The sequence below is a fragment of the Rhinopithecus bieti genome, unplaced genomic scaffold, assembly GCF_001698545.2.
Source record: "Rhinopithecus bieti isolate Rb0 unplaced genomic scaffold, ASM169854v2 scaffold_24996, whole genome shotgun sequence".
NCBI lineage: Eukaryota > Metazoa > Chordata > Mammalia > Primates > Cercopithecidae > Rhinopithecus > Rhinopithecus bieti.
In genome coordinates, this window is record NW_016811678.1 from 827145 (window position 1) to 847475 (window position 20331).

The 20331-nt window shown below is 40.3% G+C and overlaps 1 protein-coding gene across 1 annotated transcript in view; it reads left to right on the forward strand.

The window, feature by feature from the left end:
- LOC108543844 (S-adenosyl-L-methionine-dependent tRNA 4-demethylwyosine synthase) overlaps positions 1-20331 on the forward strand; it is a 135652-nt gene that overhangs the window by 77096 nt on the left and 38225 nt on the right. The window contains exon 10 of the mRNA XM_017894649.1: positions 5579-5697. Within this exon, the coding sequence (XP_017750138.1) occupies positions 5579-5697 (119 nt within the window). The remainder of the gene's footprint in view (positions 1-5578; positions 5698-20331) is intronic.

Here is a 20331-nt window from a genome sequence, read left to right on the forward strand (position 1 = left end):
GAGGCTGAGTCGGGTGGATCATGAGGTCAGGAGTTCAAGACAATCTTGGCCAAGATGCTGAAACCTCGTCTCTACTAAAATACAAAATTAGCCAGGCATGATGGCACACACCTGTCATCCCAGCTGCTCGGGAGGCTGAGGCAGGAGAATCACTTGAGACCCGGGCGCAGAGGTTGCATTGAGTCCAAGATTGCGCCACTTGCACTCCAGGCTCGGGCGACAGAGCAAGACTCTGTCTCCAAAAAAAAAAAAAAAAAATTGCTAATGATCATCTGAGCCTTCAGCGGAGTCATAGTCCTTTTTGCTGGTCAGCCCACTATTTGTGATGCTAATATTGACAGTTGAAACATGGTAATGATATCTACTGCTTCCTTTGGTTTCACTTATGCTTTCTTCTATGTCCTTTAGAACATTATTTGGCATAAAGATAACACGTAGTTTCTGTCAACAATTAAGCGAATATTTGTCTTAAAAAAAAATTGCACAAGTGATAATACTAATACTCTCCTGAAATAATATTATATTAGACGTCTTTTGTAAGAGCACTTTTTTTAATTGTGTCATTTATTCTGCGCATTTATAGCTGGCATTACTTACTGTAAAGGAGACTTTTCTTTCTTTTTTTTTAACAACCAGGATATTTAGTTAACTCTGAAATACATTGTCTATTGATATGGCATGTAAATACCTGATTTGTTTTCTCTTAACTACCATTTTCAAAGTAGGAGTTGTTTTACTTGCCCACTTCAAATGGTGGACTTTTTCCCTTGTTTTTGAATGTAATGATGCATTTCATCAACTCCATCCATTATAGGTTATTTTCTTTTGATCATCAATTTTCCAATTTGGCTGTGGAAATTTTTCACGCAGACTCTGTGTCTTATTTTTAAATTTTAAAATGTTTTCAGTTTTATTGCTGTATAATTGACATATGAGAAATACATATTTAAAGTGTACAAGTTGACTGAGTTGTTTTTTTTTTTTTTTTTTTGAGATGGAGTCTCATCTTTGTCGCCAGGTTGGAGTGCAGTGGTGCAATCTTGGCTCGCTGGCTAGCCTTTGTCTCCTAGGTTCAAGGATTCTACCTGCCTCAGTCTCCCCAAGTAGCTGGATTAAAGGCAGAAAACAATAAGCCTCCTACCCCCATGCCCAGCTAATTTTCTGTGTTTTTATTAGAGACAGGGTTTGCCCCATGTTGGCCAGAGTGGTCTCGAACTGCATTCAGCCGTCAAGTAATACCACCTGCCTCGGCTCCCAAAGTGTTGGGATTACAGGCGCATGAGCACCCTGCTCTGCCAGATAGTTTTTTTTTTTTTTTTTTTTTTTTTTTTTTTTTTTTTGAGATGGAGTCTCGCTCTGTCACCCAGGCTGGAGTTGCTGTGGCCGGATCTCAGCTCACTGCAAGCTCTGCCTCCCGGGTTCACGCCATTCTCCCGCCTCAGCCTCCTGGGTAGCTGGGACTACAGGTGCCCGCCACCACGCCCGGCTAGTTTTTTGTAGTTTTAGTAGAGACGGGGTTTCACCATGTTAGCCAGGATGGTCTCGATCTTCTGACCTCATGATCCGCCCGTCTCGGCCTCCCAAAGTGCTGGGATTACAGGCTTGAGCCACCGCACCCAGCCTGCCAGATAAAGTTTTATACATGTATATGCCCGTGAAGCTATCACCATAGTTAAGATAATATTTCCTTAATACAAAATGGTTTGTATTTCCAAAATACAAAAATGTCCTTGTTCTTCTTTATAATCCAAATTTCTCTTTACTTCCTGGAAACCACTGATTTCCTTTCTGTCACTGTATGTTAATTAGAGATTTAATGATCCTTCTCCCCAGCCCGCAGCCCCCTCAAGTGGCCTGGCCTGTGAAATGCTGTCGATCCCTGCTGGGCCTGAGACTCTCTTCCCCACCAAGAGATACGATGTTGGCTGGGTGGCACCAGCAAGAGGGACCCCACTGCCACAAGTGGCCCAGCTGGGGGACCCTCTTTGTCCTTGTGGGTCTGAGACTTCCCTCTCTACCCAGAGATACTGGGGCTGCCAGAGGGCATAGGTCAGACAAGCTGCCACAAAAGCAGCCTGACCTTGGAAGTCGGCTGGCCTTTCTCCTTCTCCACTGAGAGACTCCCAGTGGGACAGTCTGGAGGAGTCCCTCCCTCTCCCTCAGACAGCTCCAGCAGGGACCAGTGGGAATCTAAGAAAAATTATACTGCAAAGGCTCTGAAAATTAAACTGCCCATTGGAACCATAGCACACAGAAGTAGGCCAGCACCTGCATGCTAAATTGAAATAATGTACTAAAATAAAAGAATGAATGAACCAGGGTCTAGAATTTCCAACATAATAGACAGAATGTCTCACATACAACGAAAACATCTCTTGCCATAACAAGAAACAAGAAAATCATACCTTGAATAAGGATAATCAGCTGACAGCAACACCAGATAAATCAAATGATGGAATTAACTGACAAGGATTTTAAAGTAGCTGTCATAAAAATGCTTCAGCCATCAGTTACAGATTGTCTTGAAACAAATGAAAAAGAAATCTCAGCAAAGAAATAGAAGTTATAAAAGAACCAAGAGGGAATTCTAAAGCTGAGAAGTATAGTAAGAGAAATACTGTGATTGATGGGCCCAGTAGTCAAGTGGAGATGACAAGATAGAATCAGTGACCTTAACAGATCAGTAGAATGATTGGTGAACAGGACAGAACAATAGAATTTACCCAATCTGTGCCGAGTGTCGTGGCTCACTCGTGTAGTCCTAGCACTTTAGGAGGCTGAGGCAGGTGGATCACCTGAGGTCAGGAGTTCAAGACCAGCCTGGCCAACATGGTGAAACCCTGTCTCCATGTACAAGGCACCCATCGGATCTTGTGAGACTTAATTCACTACCACAAGAATAGTACAGGAAAGACTGGCCCCTGTGATTCAGTTTCCTCCCCGGGTCTCTCCCACAACATGTGAGAATTCTGGGAGATACAGTTCAAGTTGAGATTTGGTTGGGGACACAGCCAAACCATATCAAGTTCCATGGTGAAATTTTCAACAAATGCTGCTGGAGCAATTAGATATCCATAGGCCAACACCAGCAGAAAAGAATAAAAGACCCAAATACTGCTCCCCCCAACAAATTCCAAAAAACAGTGTCTTAAACCTCACACCTTATATAAAAATTAATTCAAAATAGATCACAGACTTAAACATTTGGAGAAATCATTTTTTAAAACGAAAAACATTCCATCCTCTTCTCACGTGCTTCTATGCCTGTGTCTTACAGAGTCCTTTTGAAAAATCCTTTTAGTCCTTCAGTATTGGATTTGGACGGCACACCTCTGGGAAGCTCTCACTGATCCTTTGGTGAAGCTACCTTGGTTGCTCTTCCATCTTATGGGCTCTAGTCCTTACATGATCTGTCCCCTGTGCACGGGTAGAGAGATCTCTGGTCTCTCTTCCTGTTCTTATAAGGATGGTAGTTCTGTCAGATTTGGGTCCTACTCACATGACCTCACTTAACTTTAAATACCTCATTAAAGAGCCTATATCCACATGCCTTTGCATTGCATTGAGGGTTAGGACTTCAATCTGAATGGGAGAGGGCAGCACAGGGTAGTTCAGAACAAAGTGTATTAACTTCTTAATTAAGTGATTGAAATGTACAGTTATTCAGCTTTGTTTCTCTAGTGGCATGAGATTTTGTGGAAATTATCTGTGACTCTGGCATTTGTTGGACACTGGGTTTTCAGTGCTATTTGCAAGATTTGAATGTTTTGTTTGCTGTCTTGTACATTTTATTAGGAACTTGGAAGAGGTGTGTAGGCACAGGTATCTTGAACAGTATTTTCCCTTCACTCCTTTTTTTTCAAATGCAGTACTGAGATGGACAGGGAAACTTTCTTTTTTTTTTTTTTTTTTTAAGTCAGAACAAAAAGTAGTTAAAAGTATTCATGGGCAACTGACAGTAATTAAGCTACTAGAATTTTATGTAATGTTCTTTCATTGTGGACAGGCTTATATTAATAACAGTACTTTGGGAGGTTGAGGCGGACGGATCACTTGAGATCAGGAGTTCAAGACCTGCCTGACCAATATGGTAAAACCCTGCATCTACGAAAAATATCAGTATTAACTGGGCATGGTGCCGCATGCCTGTAATCCCAGCTACTCAGGAGGCTGAGGCAGGAGAACCACTTGAATTGGGAGGTGGGGGGTGCAGTGAGTCCAGATCACACTACTGCACTCCAGCCTAGGCAACAGAGTGAGACTTTGTCTCAAAACAAACAAAAAAAAAGGTAGTACACTGACACACACACACACACACACACACACACCATACATGTGTAAAGGCTACTCATTCATGTCTCCACTTTCCTTCTCCTTGTTCGTTGCTGGTATTGTTAATTCCATGTTATTTCAGTCACTTGGCCTCAAAATCAGTTATTTTGGATGACTTCCTCTGGTTTGCCCCTCAGTGGGGAATGACATTGATTTCACTTCTTCAGTACCCTACCGGTTCCACTGATCTTAGGAGAAAGTCATCATTACCTCTCTCACATAACCTCCTCCCAGGCTTCACTGCTTTCACTTGTACTGAAATCAAGCTGGTCTTACACAGAGCTCTGGACAGATCTGATTTTATCTTTTAAAGCTTGATATTATCTTGATTCCAACCCTAGTTGATCTAGGTATTTCTTTAGATTACCTTCTTACTACATGTACCAACTTATATGACTCATGTGATATATGTTTTTATCCCTTGCATCAAATGGTGATCTTTTTGGAAATGGGAATAATAATCTATTTCTTACATACCTGCTGCTTGCCCCCACAATGTCTCAAATATATATACTCCAGGGCTGGGCACAGTGGCTTGCTCACAACTGTAATCTTAGCATTTGGAGAGGCTGAGGTGGGAGGATCGCTTGAGACCAGGAGTTCAAGACCAGCCTGGGCAACATAGTGAGACCTCATCTCTACAAAAAATTAAAAAATAACCGGGCATGGTGGCTCACACCCATAGTCCCAGCTACTTGAGAGTCTGGGGCGGGAGGATTGCTTGAACCCAGGAGTTGGAGGTTGCAGGGAGCTATGATTGCATCACTGCACTCCAGCCTGAGGAACAGAGCAAGACCCTGTCTCAAAACAAAACAAACAAAAGAACAATACTCCAGGATTGTTCTCCCTTACCCGTCCTTCTTTATTCAGAGCAGGGATACGCTTGCATATGCAGACAGCCCCCATTTTTTAGGAGTCTGTTTTATCTGTTTCTTAGCATTATATATTATTGTACTAATATTATTTGAAGGAGTCTGATGGATTTGAAAATGAAAGCATTAGTGATTCTCCCTAAAGAGTTTTCAGAGTTAATGAATCATAAGTTTATTTCATTGGACTTTAGTAAAAACCCAAGGCACTGCCAAAACACTAAAATGCTCCAATGCTAATTTCCTGCGTCATGCAGATACCAGTAGGAGTGTTTATGGTTACGAAACACAGGGTTTCTCTTAAAAATGATGCCTTGGTGGTTTGTTTCTGTGCGTTGACGATTTTATTCAAGTTGTGATTTGTTTACTTGTCATAGTCAATGCTCCGAGGGAGAGGAGGTTGTTACAAACACACCTTCTATGGAATTGAGAGCCATCGCTGCATGGAAACCACTCCGAGCTTGGCGTGTGCTAATAAATGTGTCTTCTGTTGGCGGTAAGTAAAAATGAATGGTCATGGTGATCGAATATGTAATGAGCTGTGGTAATCAATCTGCCCAGCTCACACTCAGACTCACCTAAGAGCTCTGCTGTCTTGGTGATTAATCTTCTTTTTAAGTGTGAATGTTAGTGTCTAAAATTTTGTAGACAAATATTTTATTTCTCTTGGACAAACACTGAGGAATTGCTGGATTTGTAAACATCCATTCGTACAATTTGTCTTTTTTAACTGGTGAGTTTAGTTTGTCTTATTTATAGTGATTATCGATAAACAGTGATACATTATTGATAAAAGTTTATTTTTATTCTATCCTTTTGTGCTTTCTGTTTATCTTGCTCTCCTACGTTGTTTTCTTTTTTTTCTATCTATGACTAGTTTTATGCTAAGGTGTCAGCTTGGGTGTCTTGTTATTGGAGGCTTTTCAGTTTATCTTGCTGGAAATACAAGCAGTGAATGTTGTGTTTCAGCTGGTTACAGCCCATTGTATGCAGAGTTGAGTCTTTTACAGCAATTGGGAATAGTGTAAGTGAAAGAAAATGGCTAAATTGCACAATTCTGTCTCTCTTTTTTGGGGGGTGGTGGTGCTTGCTACTAACTCATTTCTTTTCTTTTCTTTTCTTTTTTTTTTTTTTTTTTGAGATGAAGTTTAGCTCGTTGCCCAGGGTGGAGTGCAATGGCATTATCTCAGCTCACTGCAACCTCTGCCTCCCGGGTTCAAGTGATTCTCCTGCCTCAGCCTGCCAAGTAGCTGGGACTACAGGTGCACACCACTATGCCCAGCTAATTTTTGTATTTTTAGTAGAGATGGAGTTTCACCATGTTGGCCAGGCTGGTCTTGAACTCCTGACCTCAGGTGATCCGCCTGCCTCGGCCTCCCAAAACGCTGCGATTACAAGCATGAGCCACCGCACCTAGCCTACTAACGCATTTCTTTGCTTCACTTAAAACTGCTTACTCTTCAACTCCTAGTTCTCTATGCCAACTCATGTCTCCATAGCAGTTCATTTTGTTGTGGTCACTAATGATTTCCTTACTATCAGATCTAATAGAAGCTACTTAATTCTTATCTTAGTTGAACTCCAGTGAAGCATGCTAGGAAAGAAGGGGAAGGGCCTCTCCTTCTGTTGGATTCAGAGACACCAGTCTCTTCTAGTACCCCACCCACCCTTGTTAGTTTCTTTTCAGTTTCCTCTGTTAGCTCTTCTTTCTGCTTCTGTCCTTCAGCCGTCTTTTATGACTCTGTGTGATGATGGTAGGAGACATAAACCATTTCCATGGCTTCATTTACCTGTAGTTTGACACCTTTAAATACTTTATCTCCAGTCTCAGTCTCTTTTCTGAGTTTTCATTCTCCATTTCCAATTTCCTGTTGCATACCTTCACTTGGATCATCCACAGTCATTTCAAGCTTAATATATTTATCATGGAATTTATTAGGCTTGTGTTAACTTGTTCTGTTTTGGGTAATGGCACTATTAGCTATCTAATGGCCCAGGCTGGACATTTCTTCTCTTTTTCTCAAACTCACTATATCCATTTGCTTATTTAATTCTATTGATTATGTTTCAGATTCTCATTATTTCTCCCTTTAGCAACCAAAATGATTTAATACTTTCTAGTCAGTGTCATCTCTTAATTTATCTCCATGTTGACACAAGAGTTATACTTCTCTTTTTTCCAAAGTTATTCTTAAAAATATTATTTTGATTATTATAAACGCTTATAATAATTTGATTTGGGGGTTATTTTGTTATGATTATTTGGGGGTTACAAATAAATTTTAGCAAGTAGACAATGTTACATGTATGAAATCAGTGATTAATGGGATTGACTATTTTGAATTGGTGACACTATTTTGAGTTGATATTATTTGACTCAATAGTGGTCAAAAACTTTGCTCATAGACAGCTCCATCCCACCTCCTGTATGTCATTGTCACAAATTGCAACTTTATCTACTATATGCCCCTTAACATAGATTTATAATTGCTGTGTTTTTTTTTTTTTTTCTTTTGAGACGGAGTCTCGCTCTGTCGCCCAGGCTGGAGTGCAGTGGCGCGATCTCGGCTCACCACAAGCTCCATCTCCTGGGTTCACGCCATTCTCCTGCCTCAGCCTCCCGAGTAGCTGGGACTGCAGGCGCCCGCCACCACGCCTGGTAATTTTTTGTATTTTTAGTAGAGACAGGGTTTCACCGTGTTAGCCAGGATGGTCTCGATCTCCTGACCTCGTGATCCACCCGCCTTGTCCTCCCAAAGTGCTGGGATTACAGGCATGAGCCACCACGCCCGGCCTATAATTGCTGTTTTATACATTTGTCTTTTACACCATCGAGAGAAAAACTAGAGGAGTTACAATCCAAAAATACTGGCCGGTGCAGTGGCTTATGCCTGTAATCCTAGCACCTTGGGATGCCAAGGTGGGTGGAGCCCTTGAGCCCAGGGGTTCAAGACCAGTCTGGGTAACATGACGAAACCTCATCTCTACAAAACATGCAAAAATTAGCCGGGCATGGTGGTGCATGTATGAGGTCCCAGCTACTCCAGAAGGATGAGGTGGGGGTGATCATAAGTCTGGGAGCTGGAGGTTGCAGTGAGCCTTAATTGTGCCACTGCACTCCAGCCTGGGTGGCAGAGCAAGACCCTGTCTCAAAACAAACAAACGAAAACCAAACACAAATAAAAATCCAAAAAGACAACAATGGTGACTTTTGTATTTACCTGTGTATTTTGTCTTTGTGTTGTTCTTTGTATATTTGTGTGATATGAGTCTGTTTGGTGCCCTTTCATTTCTGTCTGAAGGACTCCCTTTAGCATTTATGGTAAGGCAGGTCTATTAGCAGTGCACTCCCTCAGCCTTTATTGTCAGTGTCTTAATGTCTCCTTCAGTTTTGAAGAATTGTTTTGCTAGATATAGAAATCTAGACTGATAGTTTTTTTCTTGTAACATTTTAAATATGCTCTTCCACTGCCTTCTGGCCTCCATGGATTCTGCTGAGAAATTGGCTGTTAATTTTAGTAAGGATATGGGATGAGTGCCTTCTCTCTTGCTTCTTTCAAGTTTCTTTCTTTGTCTTATTCTTCCAACAGTCTGATTATACCATACCTTGGTATGGATCTCTTTGTGTTTGTACTACTTAGAGTTTGTTGAGTTTCTTAGTTCTGTAAATTCATGTCTTTTACCAAATTTGGGAATTTTTCAATAAGTATTTCTTCACATGTTCTTTCTGTTCCTTTTTCTCTCCTTCTGGAACTTTTATTATGCCTATGTTGGTATGCTTGATGGTGTCCTCCAGCTCTTTTCAATTTGATGGTGTCCTAAGGCTCTGTTCAATTTTCTTCACACTTTTTTTTTCTCCTTAGACAAGATAATTGCAATTGATTTGTCTTCCACTTTACTGAATTTTTTCTTTTGCGTGTTCAAATCTTCTGTTGAACCCTCTAGGGAAGTCTTCATTTCAGTTATTATTCCTTCACATCTTCTGTTTGGTTTCTTCTTATCATTTGTATCTCTTCATTGATATTCTGGATTTGTTTAGACATTGTTTTCTTGGTTTCCTTCATCTCTTTGTCCATGGTTTCCATTGGCTCTTTGAGCATGTTTAAGATAGTTGGTTTAAAGTCTTTTTTGAGTTGGTCTGATGTTTATGCTTACTCAGGGAGAGTTTTTGCTAATAGCTGCTGGGAATGGGTCACACTTGTTTTTTGTATGGTTTGTATGGAAAGAAATGTTTTGTTGAAAACTGCATATTTTGATTATTAGAATGTGTTAACTCTGAAGGTCAGATTTTTCTCACTCTTCAGGGTTTGTTTTTTATTGCTTGCTCTGGGTTTTGTTTGTTTAGTGAGTTTTCTAAACTATATTTTTAAAGACTTTATTCTTTGTTTTACATTATCTCTGAAGTTTGTGTCTTAGGCTCAGGGGTCAGTTAATTATTTGACAGATATTTCCTTAAGCTCATGGAGCCAAAGAAAAAAAATGGAAAAAAAAGAAAAAAAGTTTCTCTGAGTCTTTGCAGATTGACTCTGTCTTGGAATATTCTTTCTCTCTCTTTTTTTTTTTTTCCCTTTTGAGACAGGGTCTTGCCCTGTCACCCAGGCTGTAGTGCAATGGTGGAATCTCAGCCCACTGCAACCTCCACCTCCTGGGTTCAAGCAATTCTCATGCCTCAGCCTCCTGAGTAGCTAGGATTACAGGTGTGCGCCACCACATCTGGCTAATTTTTTTTTTTTTGAGACGGAGTCTTGTTCTGTTGCCCATACTGGAGTGCAGTGGCACGATCTCGGCTCACTGCAAGCTCCGCCTTCCGGGTTCACGCCATTCTCCTGCCTCAGCCTCCCAAGTAGCTGGGACTACAGACACCTGCCACCATGCCCGGCTAATTTTTTGTATTTTTAGTAGAGATGGGGTTTCACTGTGTTAGCCAGAATGGTCTCGAACTCCTAGCCTCAAGTGATCCACTAGCCTTGGCCTCCCAAAGTGATGGGATTACAGACTTGAGCCACCATACCTGGCCTGGAACACTCTTAATGTTTGGCCAGGCCATTTACAACTCTGCCTCAGCCTTTGCTTCCTGCTTGTGCTGAGCCTAAAGATCAGGCAGAGGTGAAAGTTTAGAGTCTTCCTAGGCTGCTTCTTAGCGTGTATCCTGTCCAGCGTGCCTTTCTAAATCCCAGGCGCATGCAGGTGCTTTTCAGTATTCCAATTCACCACATTAGCTTTGGTGCCTAGCTTTTCTTCCCATACATTCAGTTGTGTATTGTTTGCCTCAACGATAATTTTTTGACTTAACAGCAAGTTGTTCATGTACCTACTGAGACCTGTGTTAGCCCCTCTACCCCTGCCCCCCCCCCCCCTTTTTTTTTGAGACGGAGTCTCACTCTGTTGCCCAGCCTAGAGTACAATGACACAATCTTGGCTCACCACAACCTCTGCCTCCTGGGTTCACGTCATTCTCCTGCCGCAGCCTCCTGAGTAGCTGGGATTACAGGTGCGCACCACCACACCCGGCTGATATTTTGTATCTTTTACTAGAGACAGGGTTTCACCATGTTGGCCAGGCTGGTCTTGAACTCCTGACCTCGTGATCTTCCCGCGCTGGCCTCCCAAAGTGCTGAGATTACAGGAGTGAGCCACCACGCCTGACCCCTCTCTACCCACTTAAAAAAAAATTCTTATTATAGAGTTTTTTTAAACATAAGCAGAGAGAGAATAGTATATTGAACCTCTGGGAACATTTATCATCATATGGATAATCATATTTCATTTACCTATTTTGATACAAATCCTAGCCATCATATTGTTTTATCTGTACATACTTCAATTGACAGATCATGTAAAATGTAAATAATAAGTTCTGTTAATAATATAGCCACAATTCCATTATCCCATATTAAGCCCTGTCACCCAGGCTGGACTACAGTGGTGCAATCATAGCTCACTGGAACGTTGAACCCATGGGCTCACGCGAGCCTCCTGCCTCAACCACTTGAGCAGCTCCAGCTACAGGCTTGTGCCACAATGCCTATCCAATTTATTATTATTATTTTTCGTAGAGACAGTGTCTCGCTATGTTTCTCAAGCTGGTCTCGAACTCTTGGCCTCAAGCAATCCTGCCCTCTTAGCCTCCCAAAGTGCTGAGATTATAGGTGTGGGCTACCATACCAGCTGGTTCTTCTACATGTATTTCCTCTTTTAGTTATCTAGGGATGTGGTAAAAACAAACAAACAAAAACCAAAACACTAAAGGTATCTCTTAGGTCATTCTGTTAAATCAGTGGTTCTCAACTGGGGGCAAAATTGCTATTTCTTGTCCCATACAGAGACTTGGAACATTTGACAATGTCTTAAGATATTTTTTATTGTTAGAACTAAGGAGAGTGCTACTGGTATCTGGTGGGTAGAGGCCAGGGATGTTGCTAAACATTCTCTAATGCATAGGACAGCACTCCACAACAAAGGATTATCTAGTCCAAAATGCCAGTTGTGCTGAGGTTGAAATAACCTGTGTGCCATGGTCTGCAGTTACTATTTCAGTGAATAGTATTGCTGGAACATGGCAGCGCTGAAATAGAATGTGACCAGGCCGGGCAAAGTGGCTCATTTCTGTAATCCCGGCACTTTGGGAGGCCGAGGCAGGTGGATCACGAGGTCAGGAGTTGAAGACCAGCCTGGCCAACAGAGGGAAACCCTGACTCTACTAAAAAAAATACAAAAAATTAGCCAGGTGTGGTGGCAGGTGCCTGTTATCCCAGCCACTTGGGTGGCTGAGGCAGGAGAATTGCTTGAACCCAGGAGGCAGAGGTTGCAGTGAGCAGAGATCGCACCACTGCATTCCAGCTTGGGCAACAGTGCGAGACTCCATCTCAAAAAAAAAAAAAAAGAAAAAGAAAAAAGAAAAGAAATAAAATGTGACGAAAACACCACTTTTTAGGAATACAGTATGTGTCTACAGAGTTTGAAATATTACAGGGTAGGTTAGCCATATGATTATGTGGACTGAAGTATTGGGATCACATTATACTTAGGTTATAGGACAAATAATCAAGTATTTTGTGTCCTAGTTGTTCTTGTTTCACAGTTTACACGAGCTATAAAACCTAATCTCTTAAGATTGTTGGCATAAATAGTTGGTTTTTCCTAGGTCAAAATTCAAAAGAAATAACAGGATCTAATGGGTAGTGCTCCTCAATCTTAATTTCCTGTTCATAGCCAACAATGCAGTCTTTCAGTTTCTTGAGCAGTACATTTACCCAGAGTTTTGGAAAGCAAACAGTATGATTAACACATTCCTTAATGAGATTTTTAGAAAGATCTAAGTAAATGGAGATATTTCATTTACCATGGCTTCTGGTAAAGAAGGACTAATATACGAGATTTTAAAATTAGAATTTGCCATCTGTTTCAATGAAATATATAACAAGAATGTCAGAAAAGGTTCCTTAAAAATTGATTTAAATGTTGCGTAAATGCTTTTATTATTGTCCTTTTCTTTTAGCAGATTCTTAAAATAACTTCTGAGCCTCAGTTTCTCAACTGTAAAATAAAACAACAAGTACCTTCCTTACAGGGTTGCTGTAAGGCTTAATTACTTGAGTGAGATTCTGTATATGACAGTGGGGCTTTTTTTATTCTTTTGAGATGCAGTCTCGCTCTGTCACCCAGGCTGGAGCGCAGTGGCATGATTTCGGCTCACTGCAACCTCTGTCTCCTGGGTTCAAGCGATTATCCTGCCTCAGCCTTCCAAGTAGCTGGAACTACAGACATGTGCCACCACGCTGGCTGATTTTTGTATTTTTAATAGCTGGGATTACAGGCATGAGCTACCAGGCCTGGCCGATGACCATGTTTTTGAACTACAACATGATGTACGCAGATGTGATTTTTTCAAAATGAAATTTTTACTTCATTTTGAGTATATGTGAAGTAGACTATTACGGATAGATAAAATACTATTCCACCAATTTTCAGAAGGACATATTGGGTATTTTTATCTATGTATAGATATCACACATTCACCGTTGTGTATCTATTATTTCTGTTTTTAAAATTTTATTTGAAAGTTTTATTCTTTGAAATTTTGAATGAAGAGTTTTGTCTGTTTTCCTTGCTCATGGGTTACTTGTGAAGTGGGGGCAGGGTGGAGGAAAGAGTTATATCTGTCTTGAAGAAATAACCCAAAAAGTCTTGATAGACAGTTGTCCAAAGAAGATGTACAGATGACCAGTAAACACATGAAAAGATATGCATAATATCCAAAAAGTAGAAATGCTCCAGATGTCCATTAACTGATGAACAGAGAAACAACATGTGGTGTATCCATTCCACGGAATGTCATCTGGCAATAAAAAGAAATTAAGTCCTGATACTTGCTACAGCATGGATTAATGTTGAACATACACTAAGAGAAAGAAGCCAATCACAACAGACTGCATCTATAGTAAGACTGCATTTCTGTGCATTGCCTGGAATAGACAAATCTGTAGAGACAGAAAGTAGATTAGTGGTTGCCTAGAGCCGAAGGGAATATGGGGATTGAGGAGTGATACCCAAGGGGATAGGGTTTCTTTTTGGGAATGACAAAATGTTTAAAATTGATTTTGGTGATGGATGCATGTAAAAAGTGAAGTAGAGGCTCCTCTTCAAAGAGACTTTTCCTCCCGTCTAATTAAGAATAAATAGTAACTTCTCTTAGAAGCAAAATTTATTCAGAGACCTGTGCTAACATGCTTAAAGATCTGCTAACTGTGATAAATCCGTGTACTTTGTGTTCTTAGCTCCCACAATTTAGCCTAAATATTTGCCCTGGCATGCTTATACTGGTCCAAGCAAGCATTAGGTCATAGCCTATTCCTCTTCCTTATTTGGAGGTGTTTTTACCTTTCTGAGCATTCCACAAGTTACTTGCGCCTACTTTTGTTCTCCTCTGCCTTTGCCTCTTTTGAAAAGTTCTAAGTTTCTAGCCAATCGGGACAAACACAGAATCTGAGGTCCCGTTCCAGCCAGTGGAAACTGGTAAGAGCAGTAGGATGGACGTGTCAGGTTATAAATGACCCTGTCTCCTTTGTTTGGTGTACTCTCGTGGCAAAACTGCTGGCAAGTGTACCCTTTCTGCAGAAAGTAAAAAGATGGCCTTGCTGAGAAGATTAAATTTATGTTCAGTTGCTATTTTTTTGCAGCACTGGGGAACAAGCGTTTCTAACAACGCACAACTCTGAATATACTAAAAGCCAATGATTTATAAACCTTAAATAGGAGAATTATATGGTATGTTATTTTTTTTTTTTTAAGATAGAGTCTCACTCTTTTGCCCATGCTGGAGTGCAGTGGCATGATCTCAGCTCACTGCAATCTCTGCCTCCCAGGTTCGAGCGATTCTTGTGCCTCAGCCTCCCAAGTAGCTGGGATCACAGGCACACACCACCACACCTGGATAATTTTTTGTATTTTTAGTAGAGATGGGGTTTTGCCTGGTTGGTCAGGCTGATCTTGAACTCCTGACCTCAGGTGATCCACCTCACTTGGCCTTTCAAATTGCTGGTATGACAGGCTTGAGCCACTGCGCTTGGCTTTTTTTTTTTTTTTTTGGGCAGAGTTTCACTGTTGCCTAGGCTGGAGTGCAGTGACACAGTTTTGGCCCACTGCAACCTCCATCTCCCAGGTTCAAGTGATTCTCCTGCCTCAGCCTCCTGAATAACTGGGATTACAGGCTTGTGCTACCACACATGGCTAATTTTTTATGTTTTCAGTAGAGACGGGGTTTCACCAAGTTGACCAGGCTGGCCTCAAACCCCTGACCTCAAGTGATCCACTGGCCTCAGCCTCCCAAAGTACTGGGATTACAGGCATGAGCCACTATGCCCAGCTTCATTCTTTTTTATAGGGCTAAATAGTACCCCATTGTGAATGTATATTACATTTCCTTTATCCATTTATCTGCTTATGGACACTTAGGTTGGTTCCATATCTTGGTGATTGTGAATAGTGCTGCAATAAGCATGAGAGTGCATATATCTGTTCAACATACTGATTTCCTTTCCTTTGGATATATATTCAGTAGTGGGGTTGCTGGATTATATGGAAGTTCTAGTTTTAGTTTTTTGAGGAATCTCCATATCGCTTTCCATAACGACTGTAGTAGTTCACGTTGCCAACAACAGTGTATAAGAGTTCCCTTTCTCCACATCCTTGTCAGCATTTGTTATTATTCGATAATAGTCATTCTGACTTGGGTGAGATGGAATCTCATTGTGTTTTTGATTTGCATTTCTCTGATGATTAGATGTTGAGCATTTAAAAATGTATCTGTTGGCCACTTGTATACGTTCTTCTGAGAAATGTCTATTTACATCATTTGCCCTTTTAAAATCAGATTATTTGTGAGTTTTTTTTTTTTTTTTTTTTTTTTTTTTGCTGTTGGGTGTTGGAATGTTTTGTAAATTCTGGGTATTAATCCCTTGTTCGATGAATGGTTTGGAAATATTTTCTGTCCTTCTGCAGGTTCTCTCTTCACCCTGTTGATTGTTTCCTTTGCAGGGCAGCAGCTTTTTAGTTTGATATCATCCTGTTTGTCTATTTGTTTTTACTTTTGTTGCCTGTAATTTTGAAGTTTTATTTGTAAAATCATTGCCCAGACCAATGTCCTAAAGTGTTTCCTCTGTTTTCACAGTATGTAATTTCACAGTTTCAGGTTTATATAGGTAATCTGTTTTGAGTTGATTTTTGTATATTGTCTTTCCCCATTGTATGACCTTGGCGCCTTTGTCGAAAGTTTATTTCCTGTAAATATTTGTATTTATTTCTGGATTCTCTATTTTGTTCTGTGAGTCTATGTGTCTGTTCTTATATCAATACCATGCTGCTTTGGTTACAATAGGTTTATAGTTTTTTGTTTGTTTGTTTGTTTTTTGAGATGGAGTCTCGCACTGTTGCCTGGGCTAGAGTGCAGTGGTGTGATCTCAGCTCACTGCAACCTCCACCTGCCTGGTTCAAGTGATTTTCCTGCCTCAGCCTCCTGAGTAGCTGGGATTACAGGTGCCTGCCACCACTCCTGGCTAATTTTTTGTATTTTTAGTAGAGATTCGGTTTCACTATGTTGACCAGGCTGGTCTTGAACTCCTGACTTTGTGATCCGCCCGCCTCGGCCTCCCAAAGTGCTGGGGTTACAGGCGTGAGCCACCGCGCCCGGCTATAGTATATTTTGAAGTCATGTACTGTGATGCCTTGAGCTGTGTTCATTCTGCATAGGATTTCTTTGGCTATTTGGGGATTTTAGTGGTTTCGTGTGATTTTTAGAATTGTTTTCTATTTCTGTGAAAATGTCTTTGGTGTTTTGATAGGGATTGCATCGAATCTGTAAATTGCTTTGGGTGGTATAACTTTATATTTATTAATATATAAATATAAAATATATTTTATATTTATTCTTCCAACCCATGGACATGGGATGTCTTTCCATTTTTTTGTGTGTGCTCTCTTCAATTTCTTTCCTCAGTGATATGCAATTTTCTTTTCTTTCTTTTTTTTGAGATGGAGTCTCTGTTACCCAGGCTGGAGTGCAGTGGCACGATCTCGGCTCACTGNTGTGTTCATTCTGCATAGGATTTCTTTGGCTATTTGGGGATTTTAGTGGTTTCGTGTGATTTTTAGAATTGTTTTCTATTTCTGTGAAAAATGTCTTTGGTGTTTTGATAGGGATTGCATCGAATCTGTAAATTGCTTTGGGTGGTATAACTTTATATTTATTAATATATAAATATAAAATATATTTTATATTTATTCTTCCAACCCATGGACATGGGATGTCTTTCCATTTTTTTGTGTGTGCTCTCTTCAATTTCTTTCCTCAGTGATATGCAATTTTCTTTTCTTTCTTTTTTTTGAGATGGAGTCTCTGTTACCCAGGCTGGAGTGCAGTGGCACGATCTCGGCTCACTGCAACCCCTGCCTCATGGGTTCAAGTAATTCCTCTGCCTCAGCCTCCTGAGTAGCTGGGATTACAAGCACCTGCCAGCATGCCTGGCTAATTTTTTGTATTTTTTTAGTAGAAACGGGGTTTCACCATATAAGCCAGGTTGGTCTCGATCTCCTGACCTCATGATCCACCCGCCTTGGCCTCCCAAAGTGCTGGGATTACAGGCGTGAGCCATCACACCCGACCTGATATGCAATTTTCATTGCAGAGATCTTTTGCCTTCTTGGCCAGATTCAATTCTAAGTATTTTTTTGTGTGTGGCTATTCTAAGTGGAATTGCTTTCTTGATTTGCCTTTCAGATAGTGTATTATTGGTTTAGGGAAACGCTACTGATTTTTGTGTTGGTTTTGTATCTTGCAACTCTACTACATTCATCAGTTCTAAGAGTTTTTTGGTGTAGTTTCTAGGGTTTTCTTTATAAGAAAAGAAAACCTAGGTTTTGTCTTTACAAGACACAGTCTTATATAGACTGTGTCTTCTGCAAACCAGGACAATTTAACTTCCTTTTTTCCAATTTGGATGTCCATTATTTCCTTTTCTTGCCTTATTGCTCTGGGTAAGACTTCCAGTGCTATGTTGAATAAGAGTAGTGACACTGGGTATCTTTGTCTTCTGCCAGTCCTTAGTGGAAAAGCTTTCTACTTTTTTCCTCTTCAGTATAATGTTAGTTATGGGTTTGTTGTCTATGGCCTTTATTGTGTTGAAGTACATTCCATCTATACCTAATTTGTTGAGAATTTTTATTATGAAGGGATGCTGAATTTTATCAAAGGCTTTTGTTTTTTTGCATCCATTGAGATGATCATATGGTTTTTGTCGATTTTGTTGAGGTGATATATCACATTTATTGATTTGTGCATACAATGCTTGTATCTTTGGGGACAATCCTACTTGATTGTGGCGTATCATCCTTTTAATGTGCTGTTGGATTCTGTTTGCTAATATTTTTGTTGAGGATTTTTTTTTTTTTTTTTTTTTTTTGGAGACGGAGTCTCGCTCTGTTGCCCAGGCTGGAGTGCAGTGGCGCATCTCAGCTCACTGCAAGCTCCACCTCCAGGGTTCATGCCATTCTCCTGCCTCAGCCTCCCAAGTAGCTGGGACTACAGGTGCCCACGACCGCACATGGCTAATTTTTTGTATTTTTAGTAGAGGCAGGGTTTCACTGTGTTATCCAGGATGGTCTCGATCTCCTGACCTCGTGATCCGCCCACCTCGGCCTCCCAAAATTTTGGGATTACAGGCGTGAGCCACCTCACCTGGCAGAGGATTTTTATACCTTTGTCAGGGATAATGGCATGCTGTTTTCTTTTTTGTTGTGTTTTTGTCTTGTTTTGTTTTCAGAGTCATACTGGCCTCATGTAATAATGAGTTTCTAAGGATTTCTTCCCCCTTAATTTTTTGAAATAGTTTTGAAAAATATTAGTGTTAGGGGTGTGTGTGTGTGTGTATGTTGTATGTATGTGTGTGTGTGTGTGTGTTTGGTGGAATTTATCAGGGAAGCCATCTGGCCATGTACTTTTCTTTGTTGGAAGACTTTATTATTGATGTATTCTTGTTAATGATCAGTTCAGGTTTTCTCTTTCTTCCTGGTTTCTTCTTGGTAGGTTGTGTGTGTACAGGAATTTCTACATTTCCTCTAGGTTTTCCAATTTGTTTGTGTACAGTTGGTTATCATAGTCTTTAACGATTCTTTGTATTCCTATCAGTAGTAATGTCTCTTTTTTTGTTTCTGATTGTATTTATTTGGATCTTCTCTTTTTTTCTCGGTTAGTCTAATGGTTTGTCGATGTTTATCTTTTCAACAGACTTTCTGTTTTGTTGAGTTTTGTGTTTTTTTAGTCTCAATTTCATTTATTTTTGCTCTGATTATTATTTTTTTCTGTTCTAGTAATTTTGGGTTTGGTTTGTGTGGTTTTTGCTTTTCTAGTTCCCTGAAGTGCACTGTTAGATTGATATTTGAAATCATTCTACATTTTTGATGTAGTTGTTTATTACTATAAACTTCCCTCTTGGTACTGCTTTTGCTCTGTCCCTTAAGTTTTGATGTTTGCTTCTGCTTTCATTTGTTTGAATACATTTTAAAATTTTCTTCTTGCTTTCTTCGTTGACTCACTGGCTGTTCAAGAGTGTGCCATTTGGTTTCCATTACTTTGTATAGGTTCCAAAGTTCCTTTTATGACTGATTTCTTGTTTTATTCCATTGTCCAAAAAGATATTTGATAGGATTTTGATTTTTTAACATTTTTTGAGACTAGTTTTGTGGCCTAAAATATGGTCTACCCTGGATAATATTTTATGTATGGATAAGAAGATTGTGTATTCTGCAGCTGTAGTATGAAATATTTTGTCAGTGTCTGTTAGGACAGTTTGGCCTATGGTTTAAATCTGGTGTTTCTTTATTGATTTTCTGTCTAGGTGATCTGTCCAATGCCGAGAGTATGATGTTGATGCCCCCAACTATTATGGTAGTAGAGTCTATCTTCCATTAGATCTCATAATGTTTGCTTTATATCTCAGTGCTGCAGTGATTCCTTTATCATTATACAATGATCTTTTTCTTGGTCTCATTTTACAGTTTCTGACTTAAAGTCTATTTTATCTTATATAAGGATAGCTACTCTTGCTGTTTTTTTTTTTTTTTTTTGAGATGGAGACCTGCACTGTTGCCAAGGCTGGAGTGCAGTGGAGTGATCTTGGCTCACTGCAACTGCCGCCTCCCAGGTTCTCAAGCGATTCTCCTGCCTCAGCCTCCAGAGTAGCTGGGATTACAGGCACCCACCACCACACCGGCTAATTTTTGTATTTTTAGTAGAGATGGGGTTTCACCATGTTGGCAAGGCTGGTCTCGAACATCTGACCTCGTGATCCGCCCGCCTTGGCCTCCCAAAGTGCTGGGATTATAGGCGTGAGACACCGCACCTGGCTGCTTTTGGTTGGTGTGGTATATATTTTTCCATCCCATTCACTTTCAGTCTGTGTATATGTTTACAAGTGAAGTGAGTTTCTTATAGGCAACAAATAGTTGGGTGTTTTTTTTTTTTTAATTCATTCAGCCAGTTTATATCTTTTAACAGGGGACTTTAATCCATTTACATTCAAGGTGATTCATGTAGATGATGACTTACTCATGTTGTTTTGTATGTTGTTTTTGCTTT